Source organism: Balaenoptera borealis (assembly GCF_965194805.1).
Source record: "Balaenoptera borealis genome assembly, chromosome: 7".
In the NCBI taxonomy this organism is placed as follows: Eukaryota; Metazoa; Chordata; class Mammalia; order Artiodactyla; family Balaenopteridae; genus Balaenoptera; species Balaenoptera borealis.
In genome coordinates this window covers 129101851-129129127 of record NC_138864.1, presented here as the reverse complement: position 1 = coordinate 129129127, position 27277 = coordinate 129101851, and the positions used below count along the sequence as shown (strand labels likewise).

The window sequence follows — 27277 nt, the reverse complement described above, 5'->3', positions numbered from 1 at the left end:
TGAATACACTAACAACCACTGAACTGTACTCTTTAAAAGGCTGAATTTTATGGAATGTGAATCGTACTTCAAAAAAAGTGTTACTTCAGAATAAGTCACAAGAGCATCATCTGCTGTGCAGGCATCAATTTTTAATTAAGCTGCTTCTCAAATGGGCAACTCCATACACTAAGCTTCAAGGGAAGGTCTGTTTAGTATAATACGTACCACAGAGAACAGAACTACAAATAAAGGAATTTAATTGTAAAGTTGAAAATGATTATAGTTCTGATTAATTTTTATAGAAAATAATTACGTAGCAACATTAGTTTCTTAATTACTTATTCAAAGACGGTAAAGCTGCTGAGTAATCACCCCTGGACACAGAGCTCCGAGCGTGGCTTGCACTCAGCCTGCCACTGGCTCAGTGTCCCCGCCCTGAGCAGAGCTGCGCCCCTCGTAGCCCCACCTTCCTCACCTCCCAGCTGCCTTCAGCACATTGCTCACCCCTCCTCCTCGGTACGCTTTCTTCCCTACTGAGACCCCACCTCCTCGGGCCCTCCTCCCCATGTGCTCACTCTGCAGTCTCTCCAGACACCACAGCGCAGCCCTGCGTCAGCCGGGCGTTCACCAGTGGCCGCCCCCTCTCGCCTCGTCTAGCAGAGATGGCCCCTGGCCCTCCACCGGCCCCAGGGCTGCTCAACGCCGCAGCCACGAGCCACAGTGGCTGCTGACGCCCAAGCTGATGAGAACGACGACATCACAAGGAGATTCCCTGCACCAGCCCCAGGGCAGCCGGACAACACGTGCGCCATCGCGGCAAGTTCCTGCAGAGGGTGCAGCTCTGGGTCACACCTGCTCATCGGTTCTTTGCTGTGTCTCTCCCAGGATCCCAGGCCGCCCCCCGGTCTGGTTCTTTATCCATGGACACTTCACCGAAGATTGCTACCCTATCTTTGAACACCAACCAAACCATCCTCCCATTCTTCTCTGGAACTTGTTCTTTCTCTAGAGATCTTCTCTCTCCTTCCCTTGGGAGCCAAGTAGGCTGAAAAGGCGACCGACACTCTTTCCATCTGTAAACCTTCCATTTCCTTTACCTCACCCCGAAGCAAACTCATTTCTATCAGGCCACCCCACTAAAAACATCACCAACGACTACCCTCATGTCCACCAGCCGAGGGATGGTTACATAAATGTGGTTATCCTACAACAGAATATTAATTGGCAATAAAAGGAATGAAGTACTGACACATGGCACAACTTGAGTGATCCTTGAAAACCTGCTAAGTGACAGAAGCCAATCACAAAAGGCCACATATTTTATGATTCAATTTATAGGAAATGTGCAGAATAAGGACACAAATAAGAGACAAACGGTACCTTAATAGATTAATTAATAGTAGAATAAGAAAAAGTAGATTAGTGTTTGCCTAGGTCTTGGGGGTGGGAAGGGAGAAGTGACTGTTAATGGATACAGGTGATGAAAATGTTCTAAATCTGTAGTGACGGTCGTACAAATCTGTGAATGCACCGAAACCACTGAATTGTACTTTTTAGATGGGTGAATTGCATGGTTTGAGAATTCTATCTCAATAAAATGTTACAAGAAAAAAACACCCAGAAAACAAAAACTTGCTGATAAATGCAGAGGTCACATTTCAGTCCTCAGCTGACCTGACCTCACAGTATGACGCTAGGTAATCAGGGCACCATCACTCAGGACCGGATTGCTGTCCTCGTCTCTGAAAGCCATTATCTGCATGGGTTCCACAGGGTCTCCCTAAAAATGCACTAAGTCTGTCAGCTCAGCCATTTGCTGAACACAGTGATTCTGCACGACCCACAGGATGAAGAGCCAACTTTTCATCATGGGACACACCGGCCCTTTATGGTCTGGCTGCCGGCGGGTTCCACGGCAGGGCTGGCAAACGTGTCCTGGAAAGGGCCCAGCAGCACATACTTCAGCACCGCTCAGCTCTGCCCGCTCAGCTCTGCCCCCGGGGAAAGCAGCCACAGACAATATGGAAATGACATTCCAGTAAAGCCTTTTTTTTAAAAAAAAGAAAACAAACAAACAGTAAAATAGGTGGGTAGACTTGCTCAGGGGCTGTAGTTTGCTGCCCTTAGTTTCAGATTGTCACCTCTGGTCACTCCTTTGACTTTCAGAAGCCGTACTGATTACAATCCTTGTGTTATAATCTAGCCCGTCTCTAAAAATGTGTTGGATAGTAAATATTAAATATCAGGCGTTCCTATTCTACTATTTCAAACAGTGGAAATAAAAATGCATTCCTAAACGATCCAAAAACCCTAACAAATTTCCCCAAAATACCATGAACAATGTTTACCTGTCTATATAACAACACACCCAGGTTCTTGGGCAACATAAAGCATGAACTTCACTTATTATCAACCTCAGCAGTCAGTGGCCACGGTGTGTGCACCATGCACGATACTTCACAGAACCGGGAGAAGTTACCTCTTTCTTCTACACTGCAAGAAACATCCCAGTACGAAGAGAAACGGGAACTAACTTGAGGAGGGGATCTTCTGAACTGGGCCCCAGTGCCTGGCAGAAGTGGGTGCTGGGAGCCAGGAAGGGGGCAGAAGACGTCTCCTCACTCTGACGAGGCGGGCCGGCCAGGAGGCCCGAGGCTGGACCGCAGCACCCGCACGGTCCTCCCACCTCCACCCGCCAGACGCTGCAATGGGCCGCTGACTCAGACGGTGGACCTGGGGTAAAACTTTTTGTCTGTCATGACCGTGAGTACTTGGTAGTTAGTCTGAGTACCGGGGAATCCTTGCACACTTCCCCAAACGCACCATGCTCTGTAAGTTACGACTGGTGGAATGAATTCATTCATTCATTCAAAAACCAAGAATCATTCATTTTCAATTTCCTACGGGAATAACCAGATGATTTTCCGCCTCACTTGCAGCAGCTGGGCGTAAGTTTCAATTACTGATTTTAGTGGGACACTTGCCAGCCACATCCTGTTAGGATTAGTAATCATCAACACTATTTAAATGCAAAGAAGCAAACAAAATAACCTTGTATGTAAACGTTTCCCTAATGTAAAATGCTAGTAATCAATTAAAAAGAAAAAAAAGAAGAATCCCTTTCTTGGGGGACTGGACCCGAGCTGTGGGGAAGAGCCCCTCCCAACGTAACTGGAGCCCCACCTCCTGCGTCCCCCCCATGGCAGCCCACAAGCTATGCCACGGTCTGAACGTCTGCGTTTCCCCCAAACCCCACACACACTGTGACGGCGTCAGGAGGTGGGGCCCCCGGTGCTTAGGGCACGAGGGTTAGTGGAGCCTGTGTGAATGGGATTAGAGCCCTTGCAAAGAAGCCCCACGGAGCTCCCTCGCCCCCTTCCGCCATGTGAAGACCCAGGGAGCAGGCACCAGCTCTGAACCAGGAAGGGGGCCTCCACCAGATAAAACCACGCGGCGCCCTGATCTCAGACGCCAGGCTCCAGAACTGTGAGAAGTCAATTTCTGTTGTCTGTAAGCCACCCAGTCTGTGGGATCTTGTTACAGCAGCCTGAACAGACTCAGGCCAGCACTGCTCTAGTTCAACAGTAAGTGGGACTGGCCTCAGTGGGTACCTTCGTCCTGTTCCTGACTTTAATGGGAAGGTGTGCTTTGACAGTTTCACCATTAACTAGGGAGTTTCCACTACGTTCTATAACTAAGTTTTCCTTTCATTTACAATAAAGGGTAAGGCGTGTTTGTATAGGTGGCGTATACCATCAGGTGTGACATGCTGGTTACTACAGCATTACCGTAATATCCTTAAGTGGCCAATTTTCAAGAATCTGCATACAACATATATAACACTTAAACTACACTGAATAACTGTGGCCTTCCAGCTCACAGCACTTTGAAAATTTTATAGAATCTTAAAAGAATCACTTTTAACACTGATTATCAACAAGAGCAACTGTGAAAAGACAAAATATTTACAGTACTCATACCTATGCTAGCAGATAAACAGAATTTTATCTGTATAGACAGAATTTTATATCATGATCCCCATGTTTTCTACACTATATCAATAATTTTTTAATGTACGTAACTGTGTATGAAATGTATAATGCTATAAAGCAGTTATTATGTAAGAAAACACGATTCAGGGGTTCATCAAAATTACTTAACAATCCTGAATAAAGATCTTCAATGAAACAGACGGTAACCACACAGAAGCACCGAATTTCCACACCCCGTGGTCTGAGATCCGTTTTGACATAAAGTTTACTTTACCTTTCCAAGCATCCTGCCCAGGAAGTAGTAATGTCTGGCAAAGGACTCCCCCACAAGCATCTGGGCAGCTGGGTTGGGGTACAGCAGCCCTTCGTTAGTGGTCTTAAAGAAGCCCTGGTTGGGGTTAAACCCCGACTTCAGTAGTTCATTTAGAAACTCTCTGAAAATACCACCACCGTCAATGCCAGCTTCGTCCAGGCCATGTGCATTGAGTAAGTGCACACGGATCCGCTTTTTCAAATCAGGCTCTGTTAAAAGAGGGGGGATGGGGCAAGGAGAAAATATTTTTTTAAAAAGCAATAAAATAAGCTGGTATTATAGGAAATTAGGTAAGGGGAGCAAGAATATTAAAAATATTTTAATGCAAGACTTAAAAAAAAAAAAATCAACATTAAAAAGAGACAATGAGACAGACTGACCAGTATTTCCCTCAGAGCCTACAATGGGAAGACGAGAGACGTTCCTTTGCACTGATATTGACAGATTAAGAATGGAGTGAGGCGGGGGGAGGTGTGTTTAGCAGAAAATACAGTTATCCCACATATGCTAAAGGATGTAACAAACTCAAATACCAGGAGAAGGGGAATGGAATGGAGGACCTAAGGATAATACTGGAACAGAAAACTATTACCAAGAAAGGCAAAAAGATAAATGAACAAAGCAGATGTCAATGAAGTTAACATTACAAAGACCTTTTGAAAGAGGCGAAGGACACGAGAGTCAGAACACCAGAATCTACATCAGTTAAAACGATGTTTGGCTGAAAAATGGGGGAAATTTTTGGTTACATAATGTGCCACAATAGGCAATTTTTAAGTTGCTTAAGTCTGCCTGACATGTGAGGGGCATTTCCACACAGGTCCTCATAAGGACAACACTGCAAAAGCAGGGACGCCAGGCCCCAGACTCACTTGCAATGAATACAATAGCCTCCGACACAGGCTTCAGGGCACAGGCCCCAAATACGGGCCAGTAGACGTGATTCTACCACAAGTCAAAACCAGGGGCTCCCTGGCTTAGTCAGGGAACAGGTCTGACAAAGTCACTGACACGTCCCTCATCGTTGCCCACCAACGTCCTTCAGGTGTTCTGCACGTCAAGAGCCGCAGGTGGAGGGAAACTGAAGCCAGGTCGCAGGGCTGCACCCGCGTCCGCGCTGCAGCTGTCTTTCCGGCAGCCTGCAGTCGCCCACACGTATCTGACCCAAAGCATCTCAGGGGACAGATGAGCTCTAGAAAACACCCCGGGAAGGGGTTTAGCAGAATGTCGGTTCAGCTGAACCCCAGCACTGTGATGTGCGAGTGTCAGTACTGAGGTCACAGGACCTGGGGTGTGAATATTCTATACTACACTTCAAACAGGGCCGACAGTTCAACGTGTGGACTGAGGCCCACGGCGCCTGCACAGGAGAGGGCCGCCCACCCATCCTGCCACAGGGACAAAAGCTGCGCCCGGCGAGCTCTCCTCTAGGGCAGTGCAGTGCCCACACCTCCCTCAGGGGTAAACAAACCCAACCAGAGGCGGCGGCAGCGCCCTCTTGCGCTCGTGCTTGTGAGGGAATAACCACCGCTGACGTCTACCCCGAGCTGGCAGAACTCGCGCCAGGAATTTCACACACGTTAATCACTTCCAACCCTTTAACAACCTCTGGGTTAAGAATGTCCCCATTCTCGTGTGAGAAACCCAAGGACAGGGAAGGTTGAATGATTTACCCAAGGACATACAGCTAATATTGTAAAGGGTAGTGCTGTAATTTTAAAACATGTCTATTACCTACAAAGCATAGGTTCTTTTCTACTAAAACACATTCTTTTATTTTTAAAATTTAACTACACTTAAACGAAGAACATGCTTTTCACTGATGATTAAATTCCACAAACAATGTTATTTGCATCTATTTTGATCAATACAATTACCAAATATGTTCACTCTCAAGGCCTAGGTAAAATGCAGAAAGAATTCTAGGCAGATAACCGTGGATGCAACACAAAAATACAGTTGGCTCTTTGCGACCTTTACATATATCCTCTCAATACTCAGTTTTCAGGATAAACTATAAGCTTTTATTTGTCACGCACAGTATTTCTCAAACTGAATGTCAACAGTTAGCAGCAGCAGGTTTTTGAAAAATTCGAAGTGTAAACATTTTGTAAGTGGTAAATGCTCAGCCAAGGCCCGCCCGTTAACTCTCTCATTCAAACCGCAGCACTAATCTTCTAGGCTGTGGTGGGGGGCGGGTCTTTGTATCTCAGAGGCCCCACAGCCACTCACAGACGTCACCTCTCAATTGTGGCTAGAACTGAGATTCTGTGGTTCCCTGAAGCTCATTTCTGTAAACAGCAATATACAATAGCACAATATTTTTAGAATCAAATCTAGTCTTCTAGGTATCTTGCCACTACTTGATTCAAAAGACAAATTAAAAGTATCTACTTATACAGTAAGGTTGGGGCGGGGGGGACCTAAGTCATATATTACAGTTGACCCTTGAAGAATTCAGAGCTTAGGGGCCCACACACAGTTGAAAATCCACGTATAACTTTTGACTCCCCCAAAACTTAACTACTAATAGCCCACCGTTGACCAGAAACCTTACCGACAACATAAACCGTCGATTAACACGTATTTTGTATGGTATACGTATTATATACTCTACTCTTACAATAAAGTAAGCTAGGAAAAGGAAAATGTTATTAAGAAAATCATAAGGAAGAGAAAATACATTCACAGTACTGTACTGTATTTATTGCCATGTCAAGTTGACATCATCTGCTTTCAAGATGAATCGCCTGGCTGTCAGTACCTACATCAACACTGTCTTATACGATACGAAACACTGTAGACGTTACACACATTACTAACACTAGACATCAAAAATGAAACGATAATGTGAAAAAGAAATTCTCATTTGTTTACAGGTATAACGATTCATGCACTGATAACAAAGCATCAAGAATATGATTGTTTACGGTAGCCTAGCCTATACACTAAGGAATGAATCCTTATAGAGTGTTTATGGCATACACCATTACAGTCATATTCATAATACAGTATTGGTAACATTGTTACATGTTTTTAAAAATCACTTACCTGTGATGATAAGCTGATAAGCAGTTTCTCCAATTACAAGAGAGAGGGAGGCATACTGTACAGTAACGTAACTTTGAAAGCAATGTTTTGAGATGAGAGTAAGAAAGCTAACACATTATTAATTGTAGAGTTAGTATCACTCACTTTGCACCTATGTAAGCACAGGCTGTCCACTTCAATACAAGTCCTGCACACGATGGTCTGTCTGCACGATGAACACCTGGGTGACGATGATGATGACACAGAGACGTCTCACACAGTTCTTAGACTTTCCCAGGAGGACACTCACATACACAACAGCTGCGTTGCTCACTGCGCGGCGTGCTGACCGCTCACTGTGAAGTGGAAGTGGGTCATCACAAAGGTCTTCGTCCTCCCCGTCCTCACGCGGATGAGGCCGAGGACGTGGAGCAGGGGGAGGCGGTGGCGGCGGTGGGGGGGGTGGGGTGGAAGGGCAGGCAGGAGGGGCAGGCACATTTGCTGTAACTTTACGGGAATAGATCATAATTTCCGCCTGACTTTTTTGCTCTTTTATTTCTCTAGAACTGTTTCTATGCGGTACCAATCCTTCTTCCACTGTTTGCTTTAGTTTCAGTGCCCATATCACAGAAGGGTCCAAGGTGTAAAAGTCGAGAGCAACGTCGGACAATCAGAACCCTCCTGCCAGGTGGCCTGCCGTCAGCTTGCTGCCAGGTGCTCTTCTGCATCTTGTCCTCGTCATTGGCTGTGGTTCAGAGGCTCTCATCTCCACCCATTCATCTTCCGTCAGCTCCTCTCACCTGGTGCCTACTAGCTCTTGCCTTTTTTCTCCAAGATCCATATTTTGAAAGCCTTCACCCCACGTTTTTTTTACCATATTTACAATCTCTTTCATGATTTCCTTGATTGGCTCTGACGTAAATCCTGTGGAGTCGTGCACAGCATCTGGACACTTTTCCCCAGCAGGACTGTACTGTTTCTGGCTTGGTGGCTTTCAGGGCTCTTTCTATAACAGCTATGGCATCATCAATGGTAGGATCCTCCCAGACTCTCACGATGTTCTCTCTGCTGGGTTCTCTGACATCGCGTCGACAAGCCTTTCCACGGAGCACCATGTGTAATGAGCCTGAAAGGTCCCTATGGCCCCCTGATCTAGAGGCTGAATTAGAGATGTGTTTTGTGAGCCAGCAGACCACTTCTACGCCTTCGGTGTTGAACTCATGGGTTTCTGGGTGGCTAAGGGCATTGCCAATACCAAAAGAACTGTAAAGGCCATCCCTTACCAACAAGGTGCTTCCTGATGTCAAGGACAAGGCATCGATGGAACCAATCCAGAAAAAGGGCTCTCACTGCCCAGGCCTTCTTCTTGTCCAACCAAAAGACAGACAGCTGGTGTTTATCTCTCCCCTAGAGGCTGGGGGTGAGCAGCTTTATAGATGAGGGCAGTCCTGACCATACACCCAACTGCACTCCTGTCCCTTCCTGCTTAAATGCTGTGCTCACTTCTCTTCCTTACTAAAAAATGTCCTTTGTGGCAGTTTTTCCCCAGAATGGGGCACTTTCGCCTGCATTAAAAACCTGTTCAGGCAGATGTCCCTTCTCCTCAACGATTTTCTTAACAGCGTCTGGGAGCTCGTCTGCTGCCTGTTGGTGGGCAGGTGCTGCTCCTGCTGTTATCTTGACAATTTTAAAGCCACGCTTCTTCCTAAAATTATCAAAACATCCTTTGCCGGCATTAAATTCTTCAGCTTTTGATCCTTCACCTTCTTTTTGCTTTAAGTTGTCATATAAGATACGAAGTAGCAGTATAACACACTATTTTGAACAAACTGGAAATAAATTTTAGGGCTCTCTTGACAATTTTTAGGATCTCCTGAAAACTCTTGACAATTTTTAAAGCAACATGGTTATTGGATGGTTTATTCTTTTTTTTTTTTTAATTAATTAATTTATTTATTTATTTTTGGCTGTGTTGGGTCTTCATTTCTGTGTGAGGGCTTTCTCTAGTTGTGGCAAGCGGGGGCCACTCTTCATCGTGGTGTGCGGGCCTCTCACCATCACGGCCTCTCTTGTTGGGAGCACAGGCTCTAGACGTGCAGGCTCAGTAGTTGTGGCTCACGGGCCTAGTTGCTCCGCGGCATGTGGGATCTTCCCAGACCAGGGCTAGAACCCGTGTCCCCTGCACTGGCAGGTGGATTCTCAACCACTGCGCCACCAGGGAAGTCGGGTTTGTTCTTTTTTTACGACCAGTAAGAGAAAGTAAATTTGAAAGTATGTAAGGGAAATGCAAACCTTTAACAAAACATATGGATATATTTTCTGAGTTTGAAAATTTTTTAGAAAAAGTAAATTAACTGAAAACATATCTGGCTTTTGTATAAATAAAATATGTAAACTTAAAATATTATGTTATGAAAATAATACATCACAGTTTCTTACTAATTTTCAATGACATCAATGTCATTGGAAATTAAACATTTAGAGAATTAATAAAACATGCATAGAAGAAAAAAAATGTTGTCATATATAAAGACTTTACTTTTTCTCAAATCATATTTAGAGTCTACAGATATGCCTTTCTTACAGCAATCCTGCACGCATTTTCAATATGAGATAAAAAGGTATGTCACAAAAATTACAAGGGTTTTGTGCCTGCTGGTGTAGCTGCTGCCACAGCCTCACAAATTTCCTTTTCTTATTTTTTTTTTTTACAACGGTCCTCACGGTGGATTCATTTGTCGTGAAGCGGCAGTAACCAGAGCTGCAGGTACACATCGAACAGCCCAATGTTTTCTCGTAATGTCGTGACTTTTCTCTGCTTCTTGGGAGCAGGTCCGGCATCACTGGCAGCACTCTGTGTTGGTCCCTGGTGTTCGCTAAGTTCACAGGGCTGCACTAGACACAAGGGAAAATAACGAGAACCGCGAGCCATCACTTTTTACTGGATTCGCGGTCTCCTGGAGGGGACGTGCTCAGGCGGAGGTGATGAGGGTCACGCTTGTCTCAAGGGGGTCCACACCACACTGAACTCAGTGCAGGAGCAACAAGAGGCGGCTAAGAGATTGTTAAAGCAGGACAGCGTGCGCTACAGGCACCTGCACGTTTGTTTACACTTCTCCTAACTGTGAAGGGCGCCACACACCTTCTACAAGTGTTTCTGTAAGTTTTGATAAACTTTAACTTCTTATAATAGATCTGTGTATGCTTCTGACAGTAAATGATAAAACAGACTAGTATCTATCAATACGTATATTTTATGCACTCATGATATACCTTTTTCTTAATTTTTTCAGTATTTCTAGGTTACGTGGTTTATCTGCAAGTTTTTTCTAATTGTTATAAATCTCCAAAAAGTTTGGCAATATATTTCTTGAAAAAAATCTGCATAAGTGGACCCGCACAGTTCAAACCTGCATTGTTCAAGGGTCAACTGTACTTTGATTTTACCCGATTATCACTTCTTCTTCAGAAAAACAGTGTAATAAACCCTGCCCATTCAGCAAAACAGAATCAAACCAACCAACACACAAGAGCACAAGTGAGGCTCTCAGGAATGGAGTCCAGAACAGCTCAGAGCCAGCTCTAGCAAATCCCATCCCAGACAATGGATGACACCAAGAGCTCACTGTGACGTACGTACCAGCTCTATAACCCTCACAACACTCCTGAGAGCAGATACGGTCACTTCTCCATAGTCTCCACAAGGAGAAATTAACATCCAACCCACGCTCTCACCCAGGTAAAATGCTGCCGGGTGGTGGCACGGTGGAAAGAGCGTGCGTGGCATCACCGCGCCAGGACCCGTGTCACTCTGCTTGCTTAGCTCCCTACTGCAAAAAGAAGTCACTCAACTTCTCTGAGCTCCACCAGGTCAGTTCACTTGCCAGATGGGGCGAAACCCACACTTTAGAAAACTGTTCTGAGATGATATGAGATATAAGAACCCATAAAGAATGGATTTGCTTTAATGACTAGATGGTGTATGGAATAATCCTATTAATTGATTATATGTAAATGATCAGTCAACGAAGCACTTCAAACCAATTTTCCATAAGTAAATTAAACATTCTGAGATGATATTTAATTTTACAATTTGCATAGCAAAATACCAAACAATTATGACATATGGTTTAAAAATTCTTATTAAGAAGGCCTGAGAGAACACTTGTAAAGATTTAAGGCATTATAACATAAATATTGTAAGATTTTTCCAAAATCTTTTAACTCAGTGAGACTGTCAGCCTGCACAACTAGAGAGCTGGAGTGTGATTAACTTTTAAATCATTTTTAAGCTTAAGGATTCATTAGGAAATTTGGGGCTTATTATCACTGAGCAGTAATGTCTTAATCTCCATGAAATAAAGTTAACTGAAAATCGCTGCTAAGCACATGTTCTCATTCTGGCTGAAGAGCTCACGGACATACACTAGCCTGCAGGAAGCAGGACCTGCAGGAAGCCCAAGTCCACCAAGTGCAGAACCGGGTCGGCTGCGAACGTCCAGGCCCTTCGCGGTGACCCAGCCTGGGAGACACGGCTCCCAAGCCCTGGCTCACGCCCTGCGTCTGAGGAAGCCCTCCAGCATCCAGCACATCTCAGCTCTTCTCTGAACACTCTGCCAGCCGTCTGCCAACTGATGACTCCGTCGTTAGAGCGCTTGTCTTTCTTGCTTCCAATCACAAATTCAACAAACATCTACTGAGCACTAGCTAGCTGGGTGGGCTGAACAAGGATTCAGGATCCCATCTCAGACCGTGAGGGCCTCAGCCAAGCGGGAGACACAGACACAGAAACTGCTAGCACAGTAACACGTAACACACACCACAGCTACTGTAATTCATTATGAAGGACTGCAGATCCCAAAGGAGGGAGAACTTTTTTTTCCCCAAAAATACGTTAGACTAGGTGTCAGAATACCTGATTTCTGCCCCACTCATACAAAAAGTTTTGAAAACACGACATCCTAGGCAACAGTAACCTGGTATAGGGGAGAGCTCACAGCCTGTGTCAGACTTGAGTTAAAACTCTGTCTCAGTCTGTGATACGTGACCTCAGAGGGCAATGGCACAGATTAAACGACAAAACTAAGCTGGGTGAAAGACAAAAATTCTGCACACAAAACCTGGAACAGAGTAAGGGAACAAGTGACGTTAGCGTTCCTCCACTGTTCCACAATATGACAAAATTAGCTCTTTATCTAAGAAGAAAGAAAAGTATTCAAAATGAGAGGTTTTGCTTTCCTAGAAGAAAATGAAATTACTCCCCTGGAAGAAAAGGCAAAAGGTTGTCTGTATCTGACAACCTGCCAGCACCTCCCAAAGATGTGAGCTGGAGCCTGCCAGGCTTTCGTTTTTAATACCTGCATTGATATAACACTGATTTAATATAATATCATGGATACCATATTCTGAAGTTAAAATTATTAATATATATATTAATAACACTAAAACTTTTAACACTGGGTGTCAAAGATTAACATAAGACAAAATGTGTCACTGACCTCTAAATGCTGTCCAAATTATTGTTACAATATAATTCTCTTTTATCTAATAGCAGTGTCATTGAAGCACACTTAACCTTTGATAAAGAAATTTGGATTGCAATGGTGTTTATACTAGTGTATTTAACTTGGCTTACAATTTATGATGTTTACATAAATAGACTGTTATATACGACATTTTTAGAATCATAGCTTTTTTGTCAACTAAATTTTAGAGACAGACATTTGGAGGAAAGAAGAGCTTTTTGCCTTAAAAAAAAAAATCAATATTTGAAAGGCTTCTGTAGCAATAATTATTTGTTAATCTTAGAATTATTATTTGATAATATACATCCCCCAAATTTGACCTACTACATTTGTTTTGAACAGTCATTACAGAACAAGATAATCAACACTAATTGTTTAATGATCACCTTTTTCTATACTCCCCCAGCCTCCCCCTGCCATATGTACACATACAGAGAGAATTATATATACCATTTTCTGGGGAAAGTTTGTCATAAGCATCTTCATAAATATAATTTCTTCTTATTGTGACATTAATTCCATCCAGAAATGGACCATCTCCTTGAACTTCTTGCTTATCTGCATAAATCAACCTTTGAAAGATCTAACAGAGGGGAAATTATAAGGTTACTTGAAACAACAGATTTTTCGTTATAAACATAAGCAACCAAAAGGAAAAACTGGTAAATAAATCTTAACTTTAACTTTTGTATCTCCATAAACTCTGAAACAAATTTTAAAGGCCAAGGTATCAGATACTGATTTTATGCCTTATCAGTAAAAGTGCAGTATTTATATATTTGTAATATTGTTCCTTTTCCCCACTTTACAACAAATTTTAAAAATCCCATGCTATGGCATATTTTCAATATTTCCTTTTGGAAACCTTATATAAAACTCCAGATGGTGGAGGGAAGAAGAGTAGCTTTGGAAAGCTGTACATTAATATTAGTAGGAATATCTCTATAGTGATAAAATTCAAGTAATTTTTTTTATGCTAAAAATCCAGTAGAGGGCACTCGGGAATTATGCAACACCATGTGTATATGTGAGTGTCTATGTGTTTTAATGAAGAAATGTCAATAGCTTTAAATGTTCATCCTGTGAAAAGAGTGGGCAGACCTAAAAAAACCCTCTTGAAGCCATCACCTAAGTAGAGAAGTGTAGTAGTTTTTAGAAATTGCTAAGTAAGTTGGTGAATACAAGCAAAACATTTTTTCAAGAGGTATTTGATTGGATTATGCTTTTATAAATCATGGTCAACTATTAACAATCTAATGAGAAAAACATAAATTATTTAATCAGATAGGCACTAGGCAACTTTAGAGATTTTTTCCACTGGTGTTACTTTTTAACTCTAAGAAGATATAAATAACCACGAAACACATGGAAAGAAACCAAATTCCATACCTTTACTCGCTCCTCAAACGGAACCACAAAGGGCAACTCTGTTAGGATGGCAAGCTGTCTTTCCTCAGACACAGACAGTGGCGGAGACTCCAGACCTACTGCAACACAGTTTAAAACCTTCGTTACTGTGTGTACCTTCCTTTCCAGACTCACAAGGCTACACTCTGTATGGTTCCATTTAAAGACATTCTGGAAAAAGCTGAACTACATACAGGGACAAAAAACCCAACCTGTGGTTGCCAGGGGCCGGGGCAAGGAGCTGGCTACCAAGGCATGAGGTGTTTTCCGGAACGATGAAACTCCTCTACCTGGCTGATCATGGTCAAAAATCACACACCAGCAGACTAAAGAGCGAACTTCACAGTATGCGAACGACACCTCAATAAACTCGAGTTAAAAGAGCGAGGTCCCAGGGAACTCACCGTCCAGGGTGGACCGCAGGGGGCCGATCCTCCCCATTCGGCGGAACCTCCACGCACTTCGGGACGCCGGGACGTAGAGCTGGGTGACCTGTGGGGACCAGACACCCTGCTCAGTCAGCCCTTCCCCGTGTCCCAGCACACACTTCTACCTTGCCTCATTCGAGCTGCATCAGTGTTTCACATTTATTTAGTTACATCCCTCTCTTCCATCTCCTGTCCTTTTCAGGAGACCTTTTCATAACCTCTCTCCTGTGCTGGCTGCTCTTTTACACTTTTCTAAATATTTTTTCTAAATACATTCCAGGGAAATCTCTACTTGTTCTATTTAACGACGTGCAATATCTGGACATAGTAAATCATCATGCTATGACTGCTTTACGAAGAAAACCACATCACCCTTAAAAAATTAATTTCTCACTATTACCAAATATTCACTCTCACAATTTTTTAAAAAATCGTCTGAATGAGCATCCAAATCAGGCTGGTATCGTATACTGTCCCTGACTCCTTTTCACCTGTCAGGCCCTTCAGCCCTTGTTTCTGCCCTTGCGACTGTGATGAGGAAACAGAAGCACCTGTCCTGTCATCTTCCCCATTGTGTGGATGTTGCTAATCGCAGCATCATGGTGTCAGCATGTACTTCCAGCCCCTCCACTTCCTATACATCTGTCGTTACACCTGCAAGTTTCGCCAGGCTTGGCTTCCGGCAGAAACACTTCGGGGGCGGACGGTGTCCTCTCCTCGAGAGGCACGCGCTCAGCACCGCTGGTCGCAGGTCAGCAATGCGAGCGAGAACTTGTGGGAAAACAGCAGTCAGCTGTCAATAGGCACCAGACACACTGCTTGGCTCAGCTGACAGTCTCCCTGGAGCACAGCAGCGGCACAGACCCTCGTCTCCCAGGCCTCCGGCCCTCGTCTCCACTGTACTTGAGTGGGGGGCCGACACCTTCTTCACGTACTGTCAGCTGGAACACTTCCACGTCGAGGAGGCTCTCACAGCATCGACTCCATGGTTAGCCCACGAACAGTTCATAAAGGAAAGGCAGGCTAGAGGTGTGATTACTTCCTTCTTCCTACCGGTATTTAAGACGAGGGTGTTTCCTCTGCATCCCACAAAGATGGCTAATGAAGTTCTTCTTTTTCGCATCCTTATGAACTCACAGATTCAAACACACTTGACGGTTAGTCCTCTGCACCTACCGTGCTGGCGCTCGCCTCCGCCTCTGGCTGCTAGAGCCCCTCGAGACGGCCCCCGGCCCTCACACAATCTCCCGTGGCCCCCGCTCTCAGGTGGAAGAACACGCCACCGTCTCGCGCACTTCTTCCCTGGACCTGCCGCGAACCACTGTGCCGAGGACCCTTTCTTTTCGGTGGGAAATGTTCAGAAACCCTGACATGGGCCCCAGGGGCTTTCACTGCTGCAGGACCTGCCACAGCATCTCAGCCTGGCCAGTGGGCAGAGCTCAAGCCACACGCTTAACTCAGAGAGACAATACTCCATGCGGACAAAGCGATGCTTCTAAAACAGCCCTGTTTTCTTTAACATCTCTGTGATCTTGCTTCCTCCGTACCCACCACCCTCTGCCCCCAGCCCCAAGTTTCTGAGATGAATCCAGTCATGAGTTTCTCTGACAAACAACAATGAAAACATCTCATGTCCTTTGTTAATGTTATCCTAATTTATTTTGAAATAGATTATTCTATTGAATCGACTTTAGATCTAGATCTTAGTAATATTCAAATTTCTCTGTCCCTTTAGAAAACCAGAAATAAGTTCCATCTCTTAAGTACTAAATATATACTGAAAATAACAATAAAAGCAAAAATGTTTTTTCAACCCCGCAAAACCCCATTATGCTTCAATATACTTTGTGGTTAAGAGCAAATTAGGATTAACAACAAATGCAGGATGCTTGTGGAAGCCAATGATATTGCTCTACGTTCTACTAGGTGAACTAAGAGTTAGTAACACAAAAGTTTACTGTTAATATTTAGTTACATAATAAGTTAAACAACTTTAAAGGATTTATTCTTCTCCCCCAAAAGATAAAAGCTGAAAAAGTACGTTTAATGAAAAATATTTAAAAGTAACACCTTATCTGCTTTAATATCTTCTTGCTCTGACAGCCAGTGATTGGGAGGACAAAAATTTCTCCTCGCGTCTCTGGACTTCAACATTTTCACTAGGTTGGTGATAACCTGAGAGGAAGAACAGAAACACGTCACACACAGGCTCGGGAACTGTGGCAACACTTCTGGTCAGGAGTGAGAGGCCGCGGCACCGCTTCACCTCCGTGCCCGAGGACGCTGGCTTCCGCGGTGAAGAGCTGGCTAGACCGCCACCAGGTCAGTCTGCAGAAAAGTGCCTCGTTCTGTGATTACAGGAGTTAGTTTTAGGTACAAAGCGGTTAATATCTACCGGCAAAGATAGGAAAATTATTAACACAAATGTGTGCAAGGGCTGATTTCTTAAAAACTGCAAGGGAGGCAGTAATTAAGTTTTAAAACACAAATGGGGAAACGTATTAGCCCATTTGAGCTATAATAAAAGACATCTCCAAGTACAGCAATTTCCCTAAGGTAAAACACATTTCTTATTTTTCTGAAAAACACTCTATTCAAGGCTGCTGGCAGCGGGGGAGGGGTGGGGGGCGGGAAGCGGTGTCCTAGACACACCTGTCAACCTTCCAAAAAGAAAGACGATTTCAGTGTTTCCCTTACGCAAGCCTCTGGAATTAGGTCTGCGTCCCAGTGCAATTCCACGCAAGCCCAGCGTGACGTCCTTCAGAAAGCCTCCCCCCACGCTCTGGCTACCCAACCCCCCGCATTATCATAGTCTAGTCCTTCACTGCTGGTTTCCCGATGCGCATCTGCCCCTCTCTGGCTGTGCAGTAAGCCCCCCATGAACAGAACCCAAGTACCTACCAAGAAAACTAGTAGGTACCTGATGGCGGACAACTGTACAATGAATTCTGTGATGTACGATTAAAGAGATCTTAATGGTACTGTCTATTTAAAAAAGACATGAAGTTATACATTAAATAGAAATGTGTTTTGTAATAAACAAAGATAAACCAACACAAAGTTGTAAAACCAAAGTTTTAAACCTTTACAACCAGGAGTTGATCATACAACTACTATGTAGTTAATGACTATGATGGTATTTTCTGAAAAAGTCAGCCAGGCTTCTGTACACATTGCCTCTGATTCAGTAAAATATAATTTGAATAAAGAACTAGGAAATGTCATTGTGTGTCCAACGAAAGTGGGTAAGAAAGGGTCCTTGGTTGATATCTCAGGCCACTATGACACCAACACCGGTTGGATGATCTGCCCAGTGACAGAGAAAAAGTAATGCTTGAGCGGTTTGGCCATCCAGACAAAACCACATTAGCAAAAACCTCTCAAGATCTAGAACACAGCTTGTACACTGGTGGATATATCTTGCCAATTTAGCTGTGATGTCTACCTTGTGGTATTTTAAAGCTTACTGTAATACTATGGTACTGTCCTTTTTGAATCAGCAGAAATGAGCAAAGGTAAGCAGTCAGTTGCTCAGGGGTCAGGTTACACACATGCAATGTTTTACGATGACTCATTTTAAGTACAGCTGAGGTAGACTGAGAAAGGCCTGGTCTTTGGTTCTATCTGGTTAACTGCTGGTCATAAACAGAGTAAGGCCATTGACCTACGGCACCAACTCTGGGAAGTCTCTCACTACTGCTCTTCAGAAGAAAAGACAAGATCCCAGTAAGTTCATTCCATGTGCTCTCTGGGTCTGGGACAAATTCAGTCGGGTCCACACAGATCGCATCAACAGATGCTCTTCCAACAGTGGAGAGTGAAGTACAGTCTTGTGGCAGGACGCACATTATGTCTTACCTCTCCTTTTACCTAACCAATTACATCGGTATTTTGAGTAAATTTGGATTTAATAGACATTGTGCTGAAATTTACCCCCAACACACCACAACTGTTGACAAAAGACGTGCTTTCTGACAAACACTTACGTGTGTTTATTTAATTGCACCCATTAACTTAAGGCTCTCACACAACACCCCAGACTCTTGCACCATCCCCACGGCACACGCTCAAGTTCACAGCTGCCTGACCCCGAGGAGCGAGCCGTCATCCACCTCCTGGTACTCACCACCATCCAATCTATGCTGATGAGGACACTTCTTTTCTATAGGTCACAAACATTATCAAACTATCTAAGAAGTAATTAATGCCGTAATTTACATTCCTCTTTTAAATTACTGTGAAATTAAACATTATAAAGTTTCAATATATGGCATTCCCTTTCATATCTCCATATTCTAAATATGAAAAAGAAGTAACATAAAATGTCCTATCCTAGTATCACTGATCCTCTTTCAAAAATATAGGAGAGAAAGAGAGAGGTGGGAAGGGAGGCACGGGGGGTCGGGGGAGAAAGGAGGAAAGCAGAAGGTACAAAGTGATGTGGGCCTGAGATACGGCAAGGAAGGGATGTCAACAGACTGGCACTGTGGAAAAAGCATATCTTAACAAACTAAAGCTGACAGGAAAGAAAACTTGAAGACGAGCCCTAAATAGGACTGCCAGAGAAAATACAGGACACCTAGACAAAGTTGAATTCCAGATAAACGTCAAATGAATTTTTTAGTATAAATATGACCCAAATATTGCTTTATTCGAAGTATATGTCTCAAATATTGATTTTTAAAAAGTATAAATGTGTCCAAAATATTGCACAGGACATACTTGTATGTAAAATGCATTTGTTGTTTATCTGAAATCCAAATTTAACTGGGTGACACATATTTTCATGTGTTAAATCTGGCAATATGAGCCCTGGACCAATTCCCCAAATATTTTAGAAATGTCAGATCCCCTAAAAAACATTCTTCTCCTTTAACTATTTTTCTTCTAAGTTTTAGAGAAAAATACAAATTTTAAGTAACCATGAAAATTTTAACTGGATCCATTCTGTGATTTCAGAACACCTTTAAACACATTCCCTTTCTCTGCATTCATTTTCAGTATCACAAACTGCTAGAAATATTTAGTACTGAAAAAGCAAAGTTTACATAGGTAACTATTAAAAAACCACGTAAACTGACGAAAGAGTGTCACAGGTAAGGAAAACTGAAGTAACGATTTTACACTGGATCAATACAGACGCCCAGTGTTGAGATCAAAAGACAGTTTCTCTTTCAGTTAATTTTATCAAATCTCCTCGCACAGATATGCCTACGACAGAAGACAGGACCAGCACCGAGAGCCTGGCAGGATTAACTTCAGTCGTGGGGTGCAAGTCTGCAAACTGAGATCAGAGGTTACTAATATCTGCCCGAAGGGAATTCACCGCACAGTCAGGCCTGTGGGTCAACCCAGCTGCATTTCAGAACCTCCTGCTGACAAACACCCCAACGGGCACCACCAACAGCAACTGGAACTTAGTTCACCTGAGGTGAGCCCGTCAATAATTGTTAACTGATCCCTAGGAGATCGTGAAACACAGTGAGACTTGAGAACCAGTGTGTTAAGAAATATGAAATAAAACAGCAAACAAGCAGACACTGGGATAACTACACGTACCTCACTCAATACAGTTTTGGCAGACTCTAACAGTTATAAATATAGTAGCAGTATATTTTACATGATACGTTTAACTCTTGTCTCCCATGTCATCTTCTTCCGTGCTGGATCTAAACTTTAATACTCAAGAACTAACAAAATTACTGAAGCAAATACTCAGAAATGCACAAAACTGTTATGCGTGTTTGATTATTCGCCACTGAAATAAAAAACAGGTGATACCAGGGAATTCCCTGGTAGTACAGGGATTGAGACTCTGCGCTTTCACTGCTGAGGGCCAGGGTTCAATCCCTGGTCGGGGAACTAAGATCCCACAAGCCGCGCAGACAAAAAAAAAAACAACAACAAAAAACAGAACAGGTGACACCTACACGCAGGTTTCCCTTAACCCCAATGTTAAAAGGACCAAGCAGGTGACTGATTAGAAACACACAGATGACTCATAAACATCACACCTGACGACGGTCCACGTTAAAGGTTTTGAGTTAACACGCGCTGTTCCACAAGATTACTGTATGTATGAGACTTCACTGGCTATGATGATCACAAGAAAATCTTGACTCATGAACTTAGGGAAATAATCTTAAGCATTACATACATTACATCATAGAATAAATGTATATATATATAAATAATAATATATCTGATGATGACTTAAAGCAACGGATGTTCAACTATGATATTTCTCAATGGAGATCACTGATATTTAGCTTTATTATTGCAACAAAAAAATACATATAGTCCAAATCTTGAAAGGCGACTGTAATAATCTTTTTATCTTAAATCTGGTATGTAAATTCGAACATCTTAGGTAATTATCTTAAAACTTCAAAACAAAGCATAGGACACAGCACATAATTTATGGGTACCTAAGTGTGGTAAATGTGTGATGTGATAAATATACAATAAAGAATTTTTTACATTTTGATTTCATAATGAAGAATATGTAAAAATGAAATACAGGGCTTCCCTGGTGGCGCAGTGGTTAAGAATCCACCTGCCAATGCAAAGGACACGGGTTCGAGCCCTGGTCCGGGAAGATCCCATATGCCACGGAGAGACTAAGCCCGCGTGCCACAACTACTGAAGCCCGCACGCCTAGAGCCCATGCTCCGCAACAAGAGAAGCCACCACAATGAGAAGCCTGTGCCCCGCAACGAAGGGTAGCCCCCGCTCGCCGCAACCAGAGAAAGCCCGCGCGCAGCAATGAAGACCCAACGCAGCCAAAAATAAATAAATAAATAAATGATTTTTTTTTTTTTTAATGAAATACAAGAAAAACCAGTGAAGTACCAGCTCTTAAGATCATCATCTCATGAAAGGCCAGAATGACGATTTTCCTAGTGTAATCCAAAGTTCAGAATGACTTGAGCAGTTCTTTTTTCCATCCCGCGTGCTCTTAGCTTTGTTCCAGCGCAACATCGTCCGCTGAAAGTCTCTCTTTTTCGTTATGTAGTGACACTCAAAGAACAGGGACTCCGTCCACCTCACTTCTGACTCCCCAGCACAGGGCGGAGCCAATGTCCTGGGATCAACACCGCGGGTGCTTAAATAACTGACAACAACGACACCCTAGCCTACAGAAGTCACTAAGCGTAAGGATTCCTGCTGTCAACAGTGACTATTTGTTAAAGTTGGTTTATTTTAAAAGTCAAAGTATTCTGCAGCATGTTTAAAACACTACAAAATTATTTCTTGAAGTCAAACATAGAGAAGGACACGGGGCAGCTCTGCCACCTCAAAGGGAGCCTGGGTTCGCCTCACTGGCCAACACTGACGGTTAATAGCGGCACGTTTCCGTTACAATGAGGCATTGCTGTGGCTTTCATGGTTAACTTTTTTAAAGAGTCTTTTCGAAACTGAAAAATGCAAACCAACCACCAGGAAAGTGAAACTCCCTCGTACTGCAGCCCTGTCTGTCTGTCTGGTGCACGCAGGTAAGGCAGGCGCAAGGCCTCCCTCCCGGTCCCTCCTTTCAGGCGGCTCCAGTTCAGTTTGGCAGCTGCACACAAAGGCAAATCAAACAGGAGCTCCCATCACCTCACAGGGCTAAAGCGATTATAGCTGTAAATTACACTTCAAGAGGAGTTTATAAATTTGATAAATGCATAAACTGTTTTAGCAGTGTCAATGCAGGGCTTGGAAACTGACCTCAATTCTTACAGTGACAAAGAAAGATGACTCCATCCACTTAAAAGTCTATGTTCTGTGACCAGCCCCCAGAGCCTCTCTCAGAAATTAGTCTGAGAGGACCATCAGGAGGCTGAAAAATGAAAATGGTTGGTGGTTGAAGGAGTCAGGTCTCATCATGTGCAACTCTGTCAAAATCAACAGAAGGCAGGAAGTCATTGGCAAAATGCTACTACTTCCTTTGGTTGATTCTACCTTGAATTCTTCAGCTAAAATCTGACACTGAAATATACAGAAAATGCTAAACGTTTATTTTCATACTTTTCAGAGGGACAATGGAGAGGAGCAGCTGAGGTCACACGCTGCCTCCATCATCTACTAGCTATGTGACCTCATCTGCAAAATGGGGATAATTATAGTATCCTCCTCACAGAATTATTGCTTTATATGAACTAATATATGTAAAGCCCTTAGAATATTGTCTGAAACACAGCAATCACTGAGGGTTAAATTCTTATTATTTCATATTAAGGATAATTTTTTCTTAAAAGAAAAACTAATAGCAGCTGAATCCTTTCAAAGACTTGCCTTGATTTTGTTTTGTTTTGTTTTCTGGGCTCAGCTCAATAGCAGGCAGTACAAAATAAAAAAATCTTTTTCAAAGAACAGGAATCTCATTCAGAAACTTGTCTTCAAACAAGTCTGTTCTAAACTCAGAAGATCTTTATAACAACTCAATTTCAAACCTAAAACAATCCTGTTCCAAAAAAGGTGAACTTTTACCCTAATTCTTTTTTTTTTTTTTTTTAATTTTATTTATTTATTTATTTATTTTTGGCTGTGTTAGGTCTTCGTTTCTGTGCGAGGGCTTTCTCTAGCTGCGGCAAGCGGGGGCCGCTCTTCATCGCGGCGCGCGGGCCTCTCACTATCGCGGCCTCTCTTGTTGCGGAGCACAGGCTCCAGACGCGCAGGCTCAGTAGCTGTGGCTCAGGGGCCCAGCTGCCCCGCGGCATGTGGGATCTTCCCAGACCAGGGCTCGAACCCGTGTCCCCTGCATTAGCAGGCAGACTCTCAACCACTGCGCCACCAGGGAAGCCCTACCCTAATTCTTAAAAAAAAAAAAAACCCTCAATCCTTAATAAAGTAGTAATGAGTCATTTTGAGGCATAAGAAAAAATTCACTGCAAAATTTTCATTTAATGGTTAAGCAAAATAAAATAGGACCAGGGAAAAAGCACCTTATACAGCATTATTAAATTCAGACGCTTCTGGGTCCTAAAGATAAGCCTGTCATATGAAAATTATGAAATTCTGTATAGATGCTATAAAATAATGAAATTATCTGATACTGTACACAAAACCTGATAACATACATAATGAAAAGTTTTACTAACAAAGATCCCCGAGTTTAATTAAATACTTAAAAGAAAAACATACATGCTACCATTAATACCCATATCCAGGAAAAGCTTCCATAAGAATTACAAGTTTTAAATGGGCGATATAGCTTATTTTTAACTTAGAAAAGATGCAAAAGTGTCAGTCTTTAAGCAAGGATATATTAAAGGGCTCAACAAGTGACCCTAAAAGTTTACTTAGAAATATAGAGATAGGTAATTGAAATAAATTGTGCAAACATATATTACATCAATCTGCACAAATTATAAATTCAATGATGCATTAGCACTGTATTCAGTGCAATCAAAACATTATCAGTTACTCTCACTGCTACTAATGCTCGTGCTCATAAGTGAAATGTGTTGTAAAATCGGGCAGAATGGGCTGGACAGAGCCTATCGTGTGCTCGTAGGATGAATAAGCAGTCCTTAATTAGCCCATCAGGTTAAGTGCAAGCATTAATGGGCCTTTCCTAAAGTCTAGCTTGACATCTTTCTCCAAACATGGCCAAGAAGAAAGTTCCATTAGCAATATTAATACAAGCTTAGTTGATCATTTTCATTCAATTAACTTCTTTCAATTAAATAGATAGCTTGACAAAAGCAGTGATAAAAGACCTAAAGGGACAGCTGATGACTCGAACTGAACATTAGCGTGCGAGAGGTCGCCAGTATTAAACGGACTGTAAATCTAGCATTCAATTTGGAAAATGCATTTCTTCTGCTCTTACTCCTTTAATGAGCGATTTTAGCTGACTAGATGTGTTTGCTGCAGAAATTTCATGGGAAGTCAAGCACCCTTTTTCTTTTCTTTTTTTCTACCCCAGTAGTTCTGTTCTCAGTGGTGGTGGTTTCCTGCCAACATTCCAGCCATGGTAACTCATAACTTCTCTTTCTGCATGGTTAAAAATGAAGATATTTTAAAATAATTTATATACAACTTGCATTAAGTTAATGATCTTATTCTACCTTTGTTACTCAATTTCTTAAAAGATTAAATACATAAAATCTGTAAGAGATTTTTTAGTGAAAAATAAAACTGAAAACATTAAAAAAATTTCAACTATACATCACCTTGTCATTGGAAGTACTTGGGGCAATTTATAAAAGACACATGTAACAATGTAGAAACAAGGCTTTAAAAGGAGGCAAATGTAAAATGAAAATGACTTTTCTTAAAAGTTTTTCAAACTAACAATTATGCCTGAAACAAACCTGTATTTCTATTCTTCTAAAATGAGTCAATTCAAAAAAAATCTGTACATTATTTAAACCTCAGTAAACAAAAATGTTCATATACTCATTACCTTAAATAACTGAATCCATCGTTTCTGTTCCATCTGTATACACTGCTGCATTTCAGAATTAGTAGTAACTCCAATACTTTGAAATGCTATAATATATTCTTCTCGAACTTCTGGTTTTGTTTCTGGATAAGCCAACTTGATGATCCCTAAGCACGCATCTCGAAGGCATCGAGACAGCATTATCAGCTCTTCTAAAGTAAAAGGCATCATTGATGATTGTCTCTGACCTACAACTGAAACACATAATCCAAGTTTCTATCATATTTGGTTTTTTTTTTTTCATTTCTTAACACACACTGAAAGACTTAAAAGGCTTAAAACTTTTCTATCACCTATGAAAGTGGACAGGCCATGAGGCCAGCAACAAACCAATTCCTCAAAATTCTTACCTTCTATGGGATCACCGAAGAATTCATTATCATGTATGGAAATCAGTGAATGACTAAACAAGGAGCTGAAAAGGTAAAAGAGTGGGATGATTCTACTAGAATCTTCAAAAGACATAGGAGAACCCCTTGATATCACCTGAAGCAATGGTACCATAGACCTAGAATCGGGAAAAAGGAGAAAAAAAACCACAATGATTTAGTTTGGGAACAAATTAAGACATGACATCAGACAAATATAATCAGGGAAAATAACGTTCACATTAGCAATTAAACTACTTCCAGGGGAGGCAAAGTCATTCTAATAATATAGGTTAACCTATAACATAAATTATAGGACACCAAGCCACCACTCTTTATTAATGCTCCTGCTACTATCTTCAACTGGATAAACTTAGTAATTTGAGAGTGAGCCAGTGGTCCCAAGGTTCACTAGAAGAACAGAGAGTAAGTAACGCCACTCTTAAAGACACACACTTTACTTTTATGTTGAAAACCACCCCCTTTCGCCTCTACAAAGGCAGATGGGTCTGGTCTCATGAAAAATTTATCCAGCCACTTACATTTAGGAACATTCAAAACAGTGAAATGTTGAGCCCAAATTAGAACCTTCAGGCTGTCTCCCCTTTAGATGCTGGGCCTTGTTTCCACCTACCAGCCCCGTTACCGTCACTGGTTACTGCTCCCACTTTTACGAGGAGTCCCGAGACCGCCCGGTCTCTTTCCCCTCCCAAGAGCTGCGAGCTATCACGTCTCCTTCTCCCTCCTGGTTAAACCGTCTTCTTCTCCCTCCTGGTTAAACCGTCTCCTTCTCCCTCCTGGTTAAATGCGGCTTAAACTCAGCTCCCAGAGGCTCCCCGTGAGCTCCTCCCCAACGATAAAGCCCCGCCGCCGCTCCAGTCTGTCCGGCGGTCCTGGGTTCGCAGACCTTGTGGGCAAGATCAATCTCTCATCTTCCTTCGTCCGCACCTGCACCTCGAACATCAATTTCCCCCAAACCACAGTTATCTAGGAGGCGACATGTGACCAGGAGTCAGGACTGCAAATTCCCCAGGGGCCGGCCCACCGCTGCCCCAAGTCACATGGGCGAGCAGAGCAGGAGCTGAGGCCTGGCTGAGGCGCTGTCCTCGCTGGGGGCTCTGGTCAGCTCGGATGAGCCACCTGGAGCTCTAGGGTGTCCACGGGGCACAGTTCAGGGGACAGCAGGCCACCACCGGGTCTGGAGCGCAGGGCCCGGCTGTGCAGCCTGGGCTCGGCTCCCGCCGAGGAGCGGCACACGCGGGCCAGCGCCCCGCGTGGCCCCAGCGCTCAGCACAGAGCACCACGCTGAGTGAAAGCCATCCGTGCAAAATAAAAGTGCAGTGAGGGCAGACACAAAGGGACAGGCACGCTGTCTTCCCTCCTCGCCAACCTGGGGACGACAGAAAAAGGCTGTGTGCCGGGGGCACCGCACAGCAGTGGCCAAGTCCCAAGAGGACAGCAGCCCCCTTCTCCCTCAGGTCACCCCCACCAAGCCTAGCCCTGTGCCATCCACACAGGAGAACAAAAGGGTACGGTCATTTGTTTTGCTGATACTGGTAAAACTAATAGTTTGTATCTTTTAGTTCCCTTGTCACTAACTGCAGAAGTACAAAAACAATGGATAATGTTGACAAACACTATTTAGGGGGACATGGCACAGGTCGAGTTAAGCAGTTGCAACGCGGAGAAAGTATTTCCTGAATCTAAGAGGGCGATAAAGCCGCTTTCAGCTGTGACCCGTCAATAATCCTTGGGTCTAAATTCAGCATCGGTGTCAGTTATGCACATGTATGCCAGGAC

At 43.1% G+C, this 27277-nt stretch overlaps 1 protein-coding gene across 4 annotated transcripts in view; it reads right to left on the bottom strand.

Moving 5' to 3' along the window:
* Positions 1 to 27277, bottom strand: part of UBE3C (ubiquitin protein ligase E3C) — a 118062-nt gene that overhangs the window by 35961 nt on the left and 54824 nt on the right. For 3 of the 4 annotated variants that reach the window (XM_082398823.1, XM_082398825.1, XM_082398826.1), the window contains 7 exons: positions 25460 to 25617; positions 25071 to 25303; positions 16748 to 16852; positions 14654 to 14741; positions 14232 to 14329; positions 13293 to 13425; positions 4249 to 4496 (listed from right to left, as the gene is read on the bottom strand). In XM_082398823.1, coding sequence (XP_082254949.1) covers positions 4249 to 4496; positions 13293 to 13425; positions 14232 to 14329; positions 14654 to 14741; positions 16748 to 16852; positions 25071 to 25303; positions 25460 to 25617 — 1063 coding nt within the window. The remainder of the gene's footprint in view (positions 1 to 4248; positions 4497 to 13292; positions 13426 to 14231; positions 14330 to 14653; positions 14742 to 16747; positions 16853 to 25070; positions 25304 to 25459; positions 25618 to 27277) is intronic. The other variant, XM_082398824.1, reaches the window with a different exon arrangement.